This window comes from Tauraco erythrolophus, chromosome 3, assembly GCF_009769465.1.
Source record: "Tauraco erythrolophus isolate bTauEry1 chromosome 3, bTauEry1.pri, whole genome shotgun sequence".
NCBI classification, from domain to species: domain Eukaryota; kingdom Metazoa; phylum Chordata; class Aves; order Musophagiformes; family Musophagidae; genus Tauraco; species Tauraco erythrolophus.
The window spans coordinates 23,959,207-23,975,967 of NC_141467.1; the positions used below are offsets into that span (position 1 = coordinate 23,959,207).

The 16,761-nt window shown below is 42.2% G+C and overlaps 1 protein-coding gene across 2 annotated transcripts; it reads right to left on the minus strand.

Annotated features, from left to right (window-relative positions):
- Positions 1-1,739: 1,739 nt before the first annotated feature.
- Positions 1,740-5,515, minus strand: MED10 (mediator complex subunit 10). Of its 2 annotated transcripts, none has more exons than XM_086609054.1 (4): positions 5,372-5,515; positions 5,027-5,110; positions 3,728-3,830; positions 1,740-1,995 (listed from the first exon to the last, which is right to left on the minus strand). In XM_086609054.1, exons 1-4 carry the CDS (start codon positions 5,491-5,493, stop codon positions 1,912-1,914), a joined length of 393 nt encoding a protein of 130 aa, XP_086465180.1. In that variant the 5' UTR covers positions 5,494-5,515; the 3' UTR covers positions 1,740-1,911. The 2 variants fall into 2 exon arrangements, with proteins under 2 accessions (XP_086465180.1, XP_009978222.1); XM_009979920.2 differs by having other exon boundaries at positions 1,740-2,538.
- Between the last annotated feature and the right edge of the window lie 11,246 nt (positions 5,516-16,761).

Below are 16,761 nucleotides of genomic sequence, written 5' to 3' on the forward strand. Positions count from 1 at the left end.
CCTCCTACCCCTCCTTCTGCACAGACCTTGGTGTCTGCAGTTGTTCCTCTCACATGTTCTCACTCCTCTCTCTGGCTGCAGTCACTGTGTTGAGTTTTTTTAACCCCTTCTTAGCTATGTTATCCCAGAGGCACTACCACCGTCACTGACTGACTCAGCCTTGTCCAGCAGCAGGTCCATCTTGGAGCCAGCTGGCCTTGGCTCTACCAGACAGCTTCTAGCAGCTTCTCACAGAAGCCACTCCTGTAGCTTCCCCACTATCAAAACCTTGCCAGGCAAACCAAATACATTCACCCTGTAAAGTTTACAGATCCAAAAATCCAAATGGCAAGGACAATCTGTTTTTTTTTAAATATAAATTTCTAAGAGAATTTGCACAGCTAGAGTAATATATTTTGGAATGAGAAGTACATACAAAAATTAGACTTCCTGGAAGAACCAGTTTTTCAGTGTGCTACTCCAGCAAGTCTGACACATAAACTGCTGTCAGCACTAGAAGCCAGAATACTCCAGACAAGTATCTCCTGGCCTCTTGTAGCTGAGAGAGAACATTTCTGGGACAAACTAAACACAGTTTCACCTGCCTGCTGCCAATGCTTTTGCTCTCAAGCTCCACTTCCCACCACATTATACCCACCAGAAAAATACTCTTACCTTCTTTGCTTGTGCCCCATACACATTCCACTTGCCAGTCACAAACCTTCCTTCACCAACTCCTAGGGACCTGGCAATCCAGGCAGAGCAAAACGCAAACATGGTGCACTTTTCCTGTATCACTGTATTCTGCCAAGTTAGTACAGTAACATTGTGAAGGGAAAAGAGTGACTAGTGATGGAGTGAAGACAAGGAAAAGCACGTGCGCAGACTAGGGCAGGGCAGGATAGCATCAGGCAGCAGTTGGATTAATTTAGACCACCAGGTAACAAGTCTTAACTAATGCAGAGGAACACCTAGTTTCCTGTTTCTCTTTTTCCTTTTGTTACACCACAGCGAGGTCAGGCATAGCATTGCTTGGCATTATGGATGGGCTTTGCTTCAGCTGGGTAACTGAGCACAGACAGTGCTTCAGGTGTGGAAACTGTGGCACCAACAACTTCAACACACCTACACCTCCACTGAGGTCTTCTTCAATGGATGAGGTAGGTCTGCCACCGAGCACTTGCACACAGTGCTGCTTTGGAGGTCCTGCCCAAAACCACTAAGTTTAGGGACTAAAAAGTTAACAGAATAACAAACTCATTTGCTGGTGCAATAAAAAAAAAAGTTACATCCAGAATGACAAATGGAAGAACAAATGGTTCAAGCTCCACAAATACACAAAATTAAAAGAGGGTCTTTTACTACCACTGTAAAACCAGTCCTCTGCACATGCACTGTGCCCCGGGGAAGTGAACCCAACACGCTGTTTTAAAATGCTGGGAATACCTTACCTAGGAACAATTACAGATGTCACAGATGATTTCCCAGCTAACCAGAAACCTTCAGATGACAATCACTGATCTTCAAAATCCCCTGCTTCAGGTACTAAAAGGGAAGTTTTCCCCACAAAACCGAAATGCCAAGTTGGCATTATCTTCAGATGTGAACTTCTGACAGCCAAGTTTTGACACACCTTTTATTTCTACCACTATGAGACTGAGGAATATGCTATTCTTTTTACAGCTTTCAGTTCATTCTCCAAACAGTAGCATACAACAGAAAAATGTCAGAATTTTTTTTTTCAAATTTTTATTCAACAACCTGCTTACAGAAAATGAACAATTAAACAAAAGCTTACATTAAATACTGCACAAAATATTAACATTGTTGAGGAGCTAGTCCTCAAATATGCTCACTTTCTGTATCCTCAGTCATCTGCACTGCAGCTCATAGAGCAAAACAAAAATATCTGAAGGTCGTCTTGGCTGCAATTCATGATGACACATGAGAACTGCAGCCCTTGACAGGCTCCTGTTCAGTAGGATTTGGAAAGATGAAAGTAGTCAATTGTTTGTACTGTAACAAAAAAAAAAAAGCAGTTTGCAAATGAAAAAAAAAAAATAGTCAAGTACTATAAATACATTTCTGTTAAAAACAGATGAGCCCACAATCCTGGAGCACACTTTTCAGAAGAGAAAAACCATGATTTTCTGCTCTCAAAATGCACTTTGTGGGAAATGCTGTGTATTGATGACTTGTAGGCAATTATATCTCCAAATCCTTTCTGGAAAGAATAGATTACCATAGGAAGTTTCAATTGCAACCTTTGAGTAAAAGTCTTCAGGAAGATTCAGTAGCTTCAGACCAGAACCACTAGCAATCACCAAGCTCTTTTACAGTCCACCACTGTCATTTTTAGTACAGCTGTTATGAAGGCTTCGGTTCCCCACCTCTCCAACCAATGTTTTTATAGAGTGGTGTCAGTTTATGGAATTGACATTTTTAGTGTGATGAAAAGCCAACTTAAGGAGGAGGATCTTCTCCTCGAATAGCTTTGTACTTTGCCATGTCTTCTGGAAACACCTTTGTCAGTTCTTGAATTAACAGACTTTTAAATTTCTGGAAAGATAAAAAAAAAGTGTATATACACATCATCTGCAATTTATTTAGATTTCAACAAGTGATGTTATCTGATGAACAGAATGTTTGTATACAACACAGTTCTACATTTCAGTGACCTAAGAGAATGTACCCCAATAAAAACCCTCAAAACCACACACACAAACAGAGAAAGTTATGTTTACAAAATTCACAGAAAATGCTCAAGTGAAATCCACTAGGAAAGCACCAGGCAAACTAAAATGCTTTTAATTTCCTATAAATTAATGAGCATTTTCACCCAAGAAATACATAGTTGAACTTCTCTGGTAAACTCTGGTACATCAATAGCTGTCTGACCTTATTAAGCAAAGCTGATAAAGAATATGTCCTCTTGATTTGGTATGGAATACCTTCCACCTACCAAAGGAACTTACACCTGGCTTAGAAACGAATCATTCTTCCTGTAACTTTTACAATCACAGAGCATATCAAAAGAAAAGATTTTAGAACATACGGAGATATGTCTACATTCTGCAGTAGAAACTGCCATCCTCTACACTAATTTTAAGTTCAGCCAAAGAACGTTCCGAAACACAAACAGCCCTTTCTCAAATCTCACTAAACTTCCTTTCCTGATTGTGTTTTTGAGCAGTAATTACAGCAGTTTAACAGCGTAGCAGAATGCTTAGGTTCGTACTAGATGAAAGTACAAGTTCAGAAAACCCTAGACACTGGCATACATTTTAAGTAATTTTATAAAGATTAACTCATGCTTATATCGCACGTTTGACATTTCAATACTCCAAGATCCATTCAAGACTGGAAAAATACCTCTTCTGTTTCGTTTATTTCTAAATTTACACACACCACAGTTATAGATCTGCAACAATGTGAAATACTAACTAGGATTCAAAATGAAAACTAAAAAAAACCCACAAAAACATCTGTAATGCTACATAAAACTTCAACAAAATAAAATGATAGCGACATCTGCATCTCTAACTGTGGGATGAATTACAAGCTTCCTTTCCAGAACAGGCTGCATTAGCATCAATTAAGATACAGGGATGGAGAGCAATTCCTAATTCAAATCACCTAATAAGGGAATTTAGTAACTGTACAAGTGAAAACCCCCCACATATTTACAGAAAAGTAAAAACTTATCAAACACATTATTATATTAGTACTTTCATTATTTCTGATTTACCTTCATTGTATCAATTTTTCCTTTTACTTGCTCATTTTTAGCCAAAGCTCGCTCCAGACACTCTTTAGTGTAAAGCTGAGGATTGCGGCCTTGATCTATGTACCTGAAAATTTCAGAAAAGATACCACCTAAATGATCGCATTCCTATTAGGATGTTCTCCACGGTACAGAATTACTCACTTTGCTGTCTTTTTCTTACTACTATTATCTGAAATGTGCATTCTAAAAAACACAGTTCAACTCAGCCATTTCCAAAAGAGAACTCAAGGAAGACTAGGCCATGGCCAGCAAACAGCTGTCTTGGTATGCTGTTTTAAATCTTTGTTTCCAGAAAGCCTGGAGCCTTGAAAAAAGTATTAAAAGCAAACAAAAAATGTAACTACCCAGCTCCTCACACGCAGTAAGTACACATGAACGAAGAAAGATAGTCCTTTTCCAAACAACTGTAAGGGCACTAACCACAAAGCAGCTCAGTTAGTACATGGTGAGCAATAAGCACACAGGAATACAGCACCCAGCAATTCACGGACGACGAGGAAGTGCACATACCATAGTAAAGAGTAAAAGCTAACACACTTGAATCAGCAAACATACAAGTGTATTTTTGCTTTGCAATATAAGTGCCTGACAAGAGGAATTCTGTCACTGAATAAAGAAAGCAGAACATTTGTCATCACAGATTTACAGATAGAGTGAAAGCCCAACTGACAAGTTCCATACAGCCAGTAATACACTACAATATAGCTAACCAGTGACATTTGGACTCACAAGAAACACTCGTAAATTAACTTGTCAGCTATATCGTAAAAGTTGTCTTGTATAGCTCTCCCTCTACATTCATGGTTTTGCTTTTAATGGTCTAATTCTCTGCCAACAAGAAGATTGCCACTAATGAAACTAAACATCCAAGTACTCGCCTAATTTATTTTCACCTGCAACTTTAAATCCTGATTCTAACCTAGTGTAAAAGCTTATTTCCAAAATGAAAGCTTACTTACCAAATCACTAGATTTGGCAGAATGTGCATTACTGCCTACATACGTAAATCATTATAAATTAAAAAAAGAAAAAAAGAACTGAAAGCAGGTGTGGAATTTATCACTTCTCTTACCCTTCCACCTTCTCACAGGCTAAAGGTACTTCTTACCTTCTTCTACCTGCTCACATTCTCGTGAGGCATTCAGAAGACAGAGTTTAAGAAACAAGCAGTCCTCAGGGAAAACATCCACACTGCCAAGACACATCACCTCAAATCACACCGGCTACAGCACCTTCCTCTCCAGGTACAAAGTTACTTACTCAAAAACTTCCAAGGGCACACTGATATCGTGAAGCTGCTGCCGGCATTTGTCGATATCCTGCAAGCCCGTCACCATGAAATTCCTGTAAAAGAAAACGGGTCGGGTTTAGCCAAAAAGGGGCGCAGCGCGCTAACCCTCGCCAGCAACACCAATCCCGGCGATGAAGACCCTGGCGAACCTCCCCGCCGCTCCTCCCACGTTTAGCTACGGCGGAAGGCTGACAGATCCGCCGGACAGGGCCTCCGGTACCCTGAGGCACCAGGCTGGGGACGGCGGGCAGCTGCAAGGGCCCCGCGGCCTGGCCTGTCAACGAAGGGGGACGGCGGAGCGGCGAGCCCCTCACAATTTCTGGTTGAGACCAGCCTGGCTGCTGGGCTGGAAATCGCTGACGATAATGCCGAGCTGCCGGATGTTCTCCACAAACTTCTCCAGGTGCTCCTCCAGAGAGTCGAACTTCTCCGCCATCACCGCCGCCTTCCCTTCGCGCCGCTTCCGGCCACTCGCGCATGCGCGGAAGGAGGGAGGTGGAGGGGGCGGGACTGGCCACGCATTAAGCCACGCCCCCCGCGCGAAGACCACGCCCCCTCGCTCCAAAGCCACGCCCCCCGCATCCCCCGCCCGCGCCGCACCGACCCCGCTCCCGCCGCCCGGGCGGCGGGAGCGGGGTCGGTGCGGCGCGGGCGGGGGATGCGGGGGGCCAAAATTTGCCATTTCTGGTGGCTTATTTTAATTACTCCTCTCGTTTTACGGGAGGATGCTCCGCTCACCGGTTGCGCCGCAGACGGAAAACGGGTTCTAGGCAGAAATGAGACGTGTAAACCCTAATTTGCTAGCCCTAAGTCAGTGCGTGCTTTTGGGGAGTCCAGATCTATCAAACACGCGATCGCAAATAATGAGAATTTTTTTTTTTTTTTTTTTTTTTGCCCGGCAGGTAATCGATACTAAGTTATAATTAGCATCTTTTATAAATGACAGATAATTGGAGTTTGACCATGTGGATCGTTCGGTAGCCCTTGGCACTGCTTTCCTTTGTCTTGTTACCACACAACATGTCTAGGAATTTTTCAGTAGATCCCACTGGAGTGGGAAGCACACAGCGTAATTAATAGCATCTTTGAAAAAATTGCCAGCACCTCTTTTGAAATGGTAAGGTTTTAAAACTCACTACTAATTGCTATGCCCTGCCAGACACGGGCTGCTGCATTTAGATTTTGAAGTGTCTCTCTGCACGAATTCTTAAAGACATAGACTTTCCTGCCAGTCCACTCCTATAAAACTGCTATAATTCAGTCTCATTATGCTTTTTCAATTATCCTTTTCCTCATCCTCAAGAAATATTAGCACACCGCTAATATTTTTAGACCATCATTTTGAATCTCTCTGCTTTTGAGGGTTTCCCCTTCCTGTGTTGCGTAGGCATAAAACTGTTCCTCATTTTCAGACCCATTCAAAACCTGTGTCTGGCTGCAGTTTGCTTACCACCCCCACCTTGTACCAGAGTTTGAACTCCAGCCCTCATCCATCTTCAGAGCAGAGCCCCCTCCCTTCTTGAAAGCTTTTCAAAAATGTGGCTTCGTGCTTTTTTCCTTTTACTTTTAGGTGAGCCTGGCTATGACTAACCTCTTGCTTCGCTGCATCCCATCAAATTCCTCATTAAATTACTTGCCTCAGTATCCCCAACTGCAAGCTGCTGCCTGCTGGTACAGGCTCTGGGTTAAGGATCATCTCTGTGAAGCCGTTGGCACAAAAGGACCTAACTCGTGGGTAAAGGTCACACGTGCAACTGGGATACTGGTATCTGCAGAGATCTAAAGAGCAGGTATTTTTTTGCCTGTCTGAATCCTCTTGTCTGATCAGTAGATATGCTCAGCCCATGCCTGATCCCACTCACAAAGGGAGCCCTCAGACTCTCCTTTCATCTGGTAACAAAAATGCACACCCCGAGTTCAGGATATCTGGATATCAATCTCTCTTTTCTATCCACAAGAATCAGAGGCTACAAAAAGCCTTGACCTCAGAGGCTAGGATATATTTGGCAATGAGGTTCGTTCAGTCCCTGTGGGTGTTCTGCTTTGTGTGGAAATTTAAGTATCGCTTGTGCAATGTCTTCACAGGGCTTAACATATCACATGGAAACAAAAGGAGGAACCAGCAACTGATTATCTGATAAGGTCTCATTATCTTCCCTACCTGTCTTATATCTACTGATTACGAGTATTTTTCTAAACTGTGTAGGAAATAGAAGTGTTAACAGACAAAAGTTCACTTGATAATAAAAAACACAATGGAATTATCTAGGGAATGACGAAATATCAATCTATATTAAATAATCCAGCTATCATTTTCCCTGTGGGAAGATTATCTGACATGTTTAAATTCCTGTGGCATGTCACAATAACTGTATGTTTTATAAATAGCTTATTTCCAGTATGTCTGTTTTCAGTCAAAACTGAGAAGATCAGTCCAGTAACGTCAATTAAAACTAAGTCAGTCCTTCATATCTGCCAAAGTGCCATTGATTTAAAAAGAATTTGCTGTCAGTTTAGAGCAGATAAGTATGACTTGATTCACAATAAACGATTTGAATGAATATTTGAAATAAGAACTAAACTAACATAGATATGACTCAACCAACAGATTTCATGTATTTTATGAGTTTACAGCTATAACTTGTGACCATTTCTGTTCCAAATGAGAACCACCAAAATCAGCAACTCTTAATTTCTTGGATGTGTCGTTTTATTAGTTGTATTTTTTCCATTTATGATATCAATAACAACAAAAATGTAAAAAATCTCTTAATGGTCAGTTTATGTTCTCAGTTACCATGCTAGTTCAGTAGGGTAAAGTTGGATCTTTGCTAAAGAAAGCAAACTCCTATTCAGGAGCAATCCTCCTATTCAGGAGTTCACAAGATGAAGTACGTTAACCTAAAAGTAAAAAACAAGTGACTGTAAAGAGCACTAAATATTAAGGAAAATATATTATTGTGCAAATACGAAATTGTAAAACCATCCTAGGTGGCAAAAAGCAATTAATTAGTTCTCTGCCTTGACAAATATTGTCATCCTATGATAAAATAAATCCATTATCTATCGATCAGCAGTTGCTGACCATCCTGTTTCTGTACTTGGCAGAACGTTCTCTGGACAGCAGAAGTCCTGGAATTACAAGATTTTAATAGAAGTACTTTGCACTGATCACATGAGGGATCTTGGTCTGAGAAAGATAATAGCTTTTTCTCATATTTGGGAGGGAAGAATGTGGAATATGGTGTAATTACCAGATTAGATCTGAATACGAGGAAAAGGGGAGCTGAATTTCTAAAGAACAGTCTAAATACATGCGATTGTGTCAAACGTGGCTCTGCAGGCACAAGAAGATGGGATTCGAACAGAAGAGTTGCTTTATAGCCATCTTTGCTTATGGGCAAACACATTCAGCAGAAGTATGGAGCAGAATAACTTGCTTTAAATTCAATAACAAAAATGGGCTTTGAGGCACTGCTAAAACTTCCTTTCCTTCCGTTTTGTGTGAAAGCCTTTGGCTGTTGGAACTGAGTCAAGATGACTTGTAGCTTGCCTGTGATGACAGAAATCTCATAGATGCCCATTGCCATATCTAACTCAGGTAAAATATCTGACAGAAAAAATTAATGGAAGTGGAACATCAAATGTAGCGATATCCAGCTCATCTTAAATCTATATTTACCACACTGGTTAGGTTAGATTAATGCATTTTGTTAGATAAATGTGTACAGTGCTTTTAAGATTTAAAATTGCTTTAATGTATCACCAGTTATTAAATTGTTCTCATGATCACCAACCTGGGCAGTGCTTTCCTGTTCAGGGGAAAAAAAGTAAAACACAGAAACTTGTGTTCCAATGAAAGAAAGTGGGAGAAAGAAAGAGAGAGGGAAAGAGAGAGAGAGGAAGGGAGGAAAGGAGGAAAGGAAGGGAAAGGAAGGGAAGCAAGGGAAAGGAAGGGAAGGAAGGAAGGAAGGAAGGAAGGAAGGAAGGAAGGAAGGAAGGAAGGAAGGAAGGAAGGAAGGAAGGAAGGAAGGAAGGAAGGAAGGAAGGAAGGAAGGAAGGAAGGAAGGAAGGAAGGAAGGAAGGAAGGAAGGAAGGAAGGAAGGAAGGAAAAGAAAGAAAGTCTGACAAATAATCAATAGGTAGATAGAGACAGAAAGAATTAGAAAGCAAATTTCATGGTTCATGATTTAAGTAACCATATTGCACTCCTACCCTGATTTCCATGCAGAGAGTGGGAAATTACTGGCTTGTAAGCTGGACATCTGCACTAGGCAGTTAAGTAGGGTTTGTAATAAAGGATAGGATGAAAAAACATGTGGATCAATATGACCCATTTGGGTAGAGTAGCACAGATTACGTAAAAGAAAATCCTGTTTATCAAACCTCTAATGAATTTTTCAAGGAGTCATCAAGCATATAGATAAGAGTGAACTAATTAATACAATCCTCTTGAATTTCCCATCAGCTTTTGCTGAAATCCTTAACCAAAGTCTTCTAAGGAACTAAAGCAATGAAATAAGGGGAGAAATCCTAAATTGAACAAAGAACTGATTGCAAGATGGGAAATGCAGGATAGGGGCAAACATTTAATTCTTGCAGGGGAGAATCGTTCCCGGAGGAGTTCTACAGGGAACTGGGCTGAAAATTGTGCCATTCAATGTGTTTATAGATGACCCAGAAAAGAGTTCAGATGATGCAGTGAGAAAATTGGCTTATGAAAAAGTTATTTGGTGGAGTAAAGATGAATACAGTAGGAAACTGTAGAAGGACCTGAAAAGGCTTGGTGGCTGGGCAACAAAATGTCACAAGAAATTCAGACAGATAATGTAAAGCAATGCACATAGCAATCAAAAAAATCCTAGTTTCACATGAAGATTCCTGGCCTCTTGCCCATTACCATACAGGAGCAAGACTCGAGGATAGCAATAGAAAGTTCCAGTAAAACATCAGCTCACTGCTCAGCAGTGGTCAGAAGTTATGGAGAAATAGGACTAGTTAGGAGAGGAATTTGAAAACAAAGTAGAAAACATCATTGTGTTACTGCATAAATCCACAGTCCACCCCAATCTTGAATACTATGTGCAGTTCTGGTTCCCTGGAGTAGACCTAAAAAAGAGTCACTGAAGATGACTGTAGATGTGAAATGGCTTCTGTAGTTGGAAAACATGAATAGACAGGGACTGATCAGCTTGAGAGAGAGCCTACTAATGAAAGATATGACCAATACTTTGCTCTATCTACAAAGCTATGAGTGGTCTGGAGCCTAGACTGTCTTGCAGCACCAAAACTAGGGGCCATCAAATTAAAGCCAACAGGAGACAGCTTCAAAACAGGCAAGAAGAGGTGATTTTTGTCATGCAAGGTTTAGCAGCCTTGTAGAATTATTTGCCAATGGATGCTATGGACAGCAAAAGCTCAGCTGGGTTGAAGGGGAAATGGGGCAAATGCTTAGTAGAGAGAGACAGAGAGAGGCAGATAAACCACACGTGGCTCAGGAAATCTTGTGAACTGAAGATAGTCCAAGCCCAGGAAAGTAGTCAGGAGTGGTCTCATAGATGTTTTTCTTGTCCTCGCCCTTTAGCATTTGTTCCTGGTTACTGCTGAGCACAGGATACTGGCCCATATGGAGCCTTTATCTGGATCTGTGTGATTACTGTTATGAGGTCCTGCCTGCCTGAATTGTCAGAGAATGGCCTGTGCTGTGTAGGATGTAGGCAGATTGCATAGTGGTTTCTTACGAAGCAGAGCATACAAAGGTTGATTGGAGACTGTTTATAGGGCCTTCAGGTCTGGAAAAACCTCAGCATACTGTTTTCTTATTTGGCAGGATATATACTCCAGATAAATGACTCTTCCAGTATAATATCAGACAACGTAGTGTTTAAGATTAATTAATGAAAGTGCTGGTATAGACACTTTTTCTTGTCAGAAATATAAAAAGTGACAAATAATTCATCTATTTGTCCATCTCTGGAACTGTGATTTTCCTCCCAGCTTCTGTTTTCTGCTGCTGGCCAATAAAGTGGAAGACGTGAATAAAGAAAATAAAACACATTGAGTTCTAATGATGTATCCTTTCTCTCCCTCTTCCTTTCTCACTTTCTGTCTTTGACTCTGCAGACCCAGAAATAGAGGTTGACATTTCAGTTCATTAACTGGGAGCATCACCTGCCTAAGAATTCCATTTTACGAGGCAGCTGCTCTTCTTTGTTTTAATTACAATAGGTGATAAACAAAAGAGAAGCAGGGAAGATAGATGTGAGCAGCACAGAGAATATAATTTACCTGTTCTTGGTATGTCAGGCTGACAGTATTTATGTTTAGGATGTTTTTCAACTCACTCAGAAGCATGCTGTATTTTCACATTTTACTGCACAAAAATAATGTGATACAATAAAATAATTTTTCAAAATCCCACTATTCAGTTGAATAAGAAGTGTAATTATAGTTTCTATACAAATTTGGTATTTGGCAACTTGCTCATTAATGACTTGAAATAATACACGTCTTGCCACTGATTAGCAGGATGATGCATTTATGCATCATGGCTGGATCTCTGTCTTACTGAAATCATCTAAATTTATTTATCTAAGAAGCAGCAGGATCAGGATTTTGTTCATACAATAAATTTTTCTCTTCCAAGTCCTGTAGATCTTGAGTTGTTCTGGGACCTGATCCAAAGATGTCTGAGCCCCGTGACACTCCTTCCATTGATGGTAAAGGATATTGGATGACAGAGTCTATTCTCACAACTCTGGCTCCAAGGAGGTCAGCAAGACGCAGCAAAGGACTTAAATATGTGTTTCAGGACAGGAATATTATTTCCATCATGTAATTACAATTCATCTAGATCTGCAATACTGAAAACTTTGATTTCACAGTACCCTTAGTATTCCATAAATAATTAATTCTTAATTTTGTTTTTAGAAAAATATGCTGAGAAATCAATAGAATTATGAGGGTTTTTCTCATGGAGTATTAACTTTATTCATCAGACTCAGTTTATATTGCATCCATATTGCTGCCATATGTTATTTAAAGCAAATTTAAGATCTATTCTTCTGAAATACAGAGTTGCTTTCAATATTTATCAAGTAATTTCACGTGATTTTTTCCTACAGGTGTGAGAATTACATATATATTGTACTCTTAGAAAAATGTTATTTTTGTAATATAATACCAATAAGTGAGGCTGATTTGCCTATTGCTGGTTTTTTTTTTTTTTTTCTGTAACTCAGAATAACTAGTGCACTCTATTTAAAACTGATACTTTTTTCATTACCAGAGATGCAGGAAAAAAGGCATAGGAATATCCCAGGCAGTAAGATTTACTAAGACTCCCAAACCACATGTATGCTAGCAAATAAAATGGACCTGGGACCATTCTCCAACTGGCATGGAGCAGCCCTTATTCGTATTCCAACTTCTGAAATGTTCCTGATAGCAATTCTGGAAGAGTTATCAGCAGTGCAGATGAAAAAGCTGCTGGATATCTTTCTAACAGTTACACAGCATGGATGCCTGTGTTCCTGTGTTTGTGCCCTTCCCTGGCATTTTTTGTTTTTCTAAGGCAGATCTAGAATAAAAAGGAAGTAATGCCCACATGGGTTCAAAGCAGAAGAAATCAGAAAATCAGAAAAATTCCTTAGCATTCACAGTTATACCCTGTGGTGAAAAGTGCTTAAACAACCCACTTGCACAGAGCCATGGTTACAGCCAGTATGGAGTTACCAGCTCCGTTGCCTTGCGGCTGGCAGTAACCCTGGGGCTTGCGTGGGTGTCGTGCAGGAGAGGCTGGGATCAGTGAGCACTACGGGCTTCAGCCTGACCAACGCGAAGGGTCTCGCGTTCACCAGAACAGCCCCCAAGCTGCCTCCAGCTCAATGTGGGACTAGCAGGTCTTCCAAGCTACTTCCGGACTGCTTCAGGTTCAAACCGATCACAGTAGACGAGCGCGCACGCGGGCAGCTGCAGGCTGTGGGGGACGTCAGAACACAGTGGGGTGAAAGCTTGAACGTGTAGCTCCTTTAGTCCATCCTGTCATGTGGATGCTTTGGACACAATTACAGCCAGTTGGCTCTCCAGTGTACCTTATCCTGCAGGCAGGCATTCCTTCCTGAAAGGCACTATGAGACAGGCAGCCATTGAGCTAAAGACTCTCTTTGTACTACTATTCTTTTTGGGGAGTTCAAGTAACTCTTCAATTTTAAACTCATTCTTCACACTCCTGTGTGTCCATATCCCACCCTCTTTACAACCTGCCTGCATCGCTGAGAAAGAGACTACTGTTCGTGTCCAGCACCCAGTCTTTAAATAGGTTTTACTTACAGAAGTCGCCTGAGGAAGTCTCTAATTTATAGCTATCGATTCTTTCCACACCTCTGTCTACCTGATGAAGAAATGCTTTATTGTCCGGTTAGTTTTGTTCTCACATATCTATTCAGTGCCTTAATCAAATAATTGAATCATCTCTCAAGATTCTATATGATAAATTAAACACGCTGAACTCTTCACATCATTTTCTTTAATGACTTTCAGCTTTTTTCAGTCTTTCTATTTTCTCAGTATCACCAGAAAAGGGAAGATGACCTGCACATCAAAATCTGGTATTGGTCTCTGCAGAGGTGTTGGTCCCTGTTCTCCCATGCCTTGCACTGCTCACGTACCCATTCCTGTTGATGCACTGCAGGACTACAAAATTCCTCTCTGCCACAAGATTCCACGGGAAGTTTGTGCTGATCCAGTACATTACAACCCCTAATTTCCTTTAAAGTTTGCTGCTTTAGAGAATATAGTCTCCAGTTACATGAACTTGCGTGATTTGCTCCTAGTAAGATGACTTTGCAAATTGTTTTTATTAAAATGCATTTATTTTACAAACAGGACTATTCAATTTAGTCTGTCTCCACAGTATATATCACTTCACTGGCCTTTCTGTACGCTCTTTCTTTTAGCTGCAGTTTTACATTTACCTCCAAATCATCAATACAGCTATTAAATTATGCCAGTAGCTGTTCCCCCAGGGAACTCTGCTAGCAATATTGCTAAATAAAACCCTACTAGGGAGCATCCTTGGGAACAGATCACCTGGTCTGCCACATTGCTCCCACAAATTATTTCAGAGTGATCGGACCAGCCTGATGTGAGGTGAATTCCAGGTGAAGTCTGGCATAAGGGATTGCTCCAGGGTCCTCTTTTTACAAACTGTATGGATGAGATTGTGTCAGGTTTGCCTTTCTCAGCCTACTAGTCCAACACCATCCCAACAGGCCTCACATCTCTGCCTGTCTCTGCAAGCCCTGCCTCAGGCTATGCCACGTACACCCTTGTTGCTCACCAGCCTGGGCTGCGGCACCAGGGACGCTGTTGCATCTTCCGCAGCCAGGAGGAAATGGCCTGCCTCTTGTGGGCAGGATAGGTACCTTGAGTTGAGTAGTTAATTAGTTCATTAGTAGTTCATTATCTCAACTCAGTCCAGCTGGATAAGAATGATTGGTGCCATAATTCCCCCTTTTTGTTTTACCATTTTTTCTGTTTTCACAAAGGCTTTATGGTGAGCAGAGACCCGGCCCATTCATCCAACTCCAGCACGCTTCCCTTCCGCGAATACCACGTCAGGGCTTGCGGCTTTACCTTCTTCTCCGAAGGACTCTCGCTCGAGCTCCCGGCTCCGGCGCTGGCTCCGGCTCTTTTGGCTCGGGCTCTCGGCTCGGCGAGGGAGTCGGGGCTTCCCAGGGCTTTCCAGGGTCTCATCGATGTATCACGTCGGGGTCACCAGTTGTTGCTCACCAGCCTGGGCTGCGGCACCAGGGACGCTGTTGCATCTTCCACAGCCAGGAGGAAATGGCCTGCCTCTTGTGGGCAGGATAGGTACCTTGAGTTGAGTAGTTAATTAGTTCATTAGTAGTTCATTATCTCAACTCAGTCCAGCTGGATAAGAATGATTGGTGCCATACACCCTTATCATCTTATTATAAAAACACCCTTTTCATGGTCATTCAGCATCCCTCAGGTTCCAAGAGGGCAGCTGTAGTAGCAGCCCAGGCTCTCAGACTGCTTTCTGTACTATGACGACTCAAAAGATAGAGCAGGAAAAGCCCTCTCTTGTGATGACCATCTCACAGACCATACAGCTTAGCTCCCCTCCGTGCCTACCACTCCCCTTCTGCTCCACAGCACAGGGCTTTAGACAAAACCTCAGAGCACTGCCATGTCTACCCCTCTGGGGAATGCCTGGTGGCCCTCCTGCCACAGCAGTTCTTCTGGGATGTGGTTTCAGCAAGTTCAGGCAAAACACCTCTGAAACAAAACATGGCCTAGAGATGGAGGTGTCGACAGAAAATCGATATGTGCAACAGTTCACCGTGGTGTGTCGACACTTGAGGACCAATGTATCTTCCTTGATTCTCTTCCCTCCATGGACACTTCTGAAAAGGAGCTGCAACCTCTGTCTGACCTCACCTTGGCAAGTGTGTACTGTTTGCTAGAGGATGGAGAAACAGAGGACACCGAGTGTCCTAGGGGCCATGACAGAGAAGACTGATAGTACACAGGTAGGGAACAGCCTGCCTTGGTGCCAGAAAAAGGATGAGGGAAGAGGAAGGGACCATCTGTTCTCAGAACAAGAGGAAATCAAATAAGATAAATTGATTCAGGAATTGTTTGATCCCCTGCCTGCTCAAGACCCTGGTGCCACTGGGTTGACATTAACCCTCCAACCTCTCCAAAGATCTTCCCTTTGCCACCAGAACCACAGTGGCAGACTTGCTTACAGCCTCCCTGGGCAGGTACCACAGGTATAGGGGGGATGAGGCCTTGGCAAAGCCTCATGAGACACTTCTAGAAATGAACATACCTTACCTAGAAGCCTCGATAGATCCTCTTCTTCTGGTTTTCACACATTTTTCTACTTTTGCATTTCATATACAAATGCCACCACTGGCTCAGAGTCCAAGAACATGTATGATTCTAGTGGCAAGATTTGTAAGGATAGGTGCAAGTAGATGAAGACGCAGTTTAAACCACTATCCAGCTCTGTGGCTAGGACTACACACCATGAAGGCGAAGTAAACACCCTGCGCTTGGCAGCCCTCCTCCCCACTAGAGAATGTCTGTCCATGTTTGGCAGTGGGTGAGAAGAGACCAAGCTGGAAAGCTGGTAGATTGGTCCAGTCTTAGAGAAGGAAATAAGTTATCTTTAGGGTGCAGCCCCCGCCTTTCCCTTCCCCTGATCTCCTGTGGTTGCAGTGAGAATAACATTTGAGCATCCAGCTCACCCACGCAGACACAACGGTGCTGGTTTCACGAGGGTTCATGCAGGATTATGCATCGTGCATGTGACTGGTGTCACAGAGGTACGGAGACAGAGTCTAGGAGTGGAGAAAATGGAAAGGAGGCCAATCCTATGCTGGATTATTGCTGCTACACTGCTGAGCATCGGTTCGGCATCAGATGTGCTCATGTGGCCTCTCTGGATCTGGCAACCCTAGCAATGGTAGTACCAGGCTTGGTATTACAAGTGACAGAAGCACACCTTGCAAAAAAAAAAAGCAAACTGAAATGGCCAACAAGCATTTTTGTGTAAAGTGCAATGGGAATATAAAGTGCATATAGGCTGGGTATCACTGGGCACTTGCTGGGCATCATCACTTCATGAATGGCTAGGCGAATGAGTATGGCCCAGAGGTTGCAGATGTTCAGA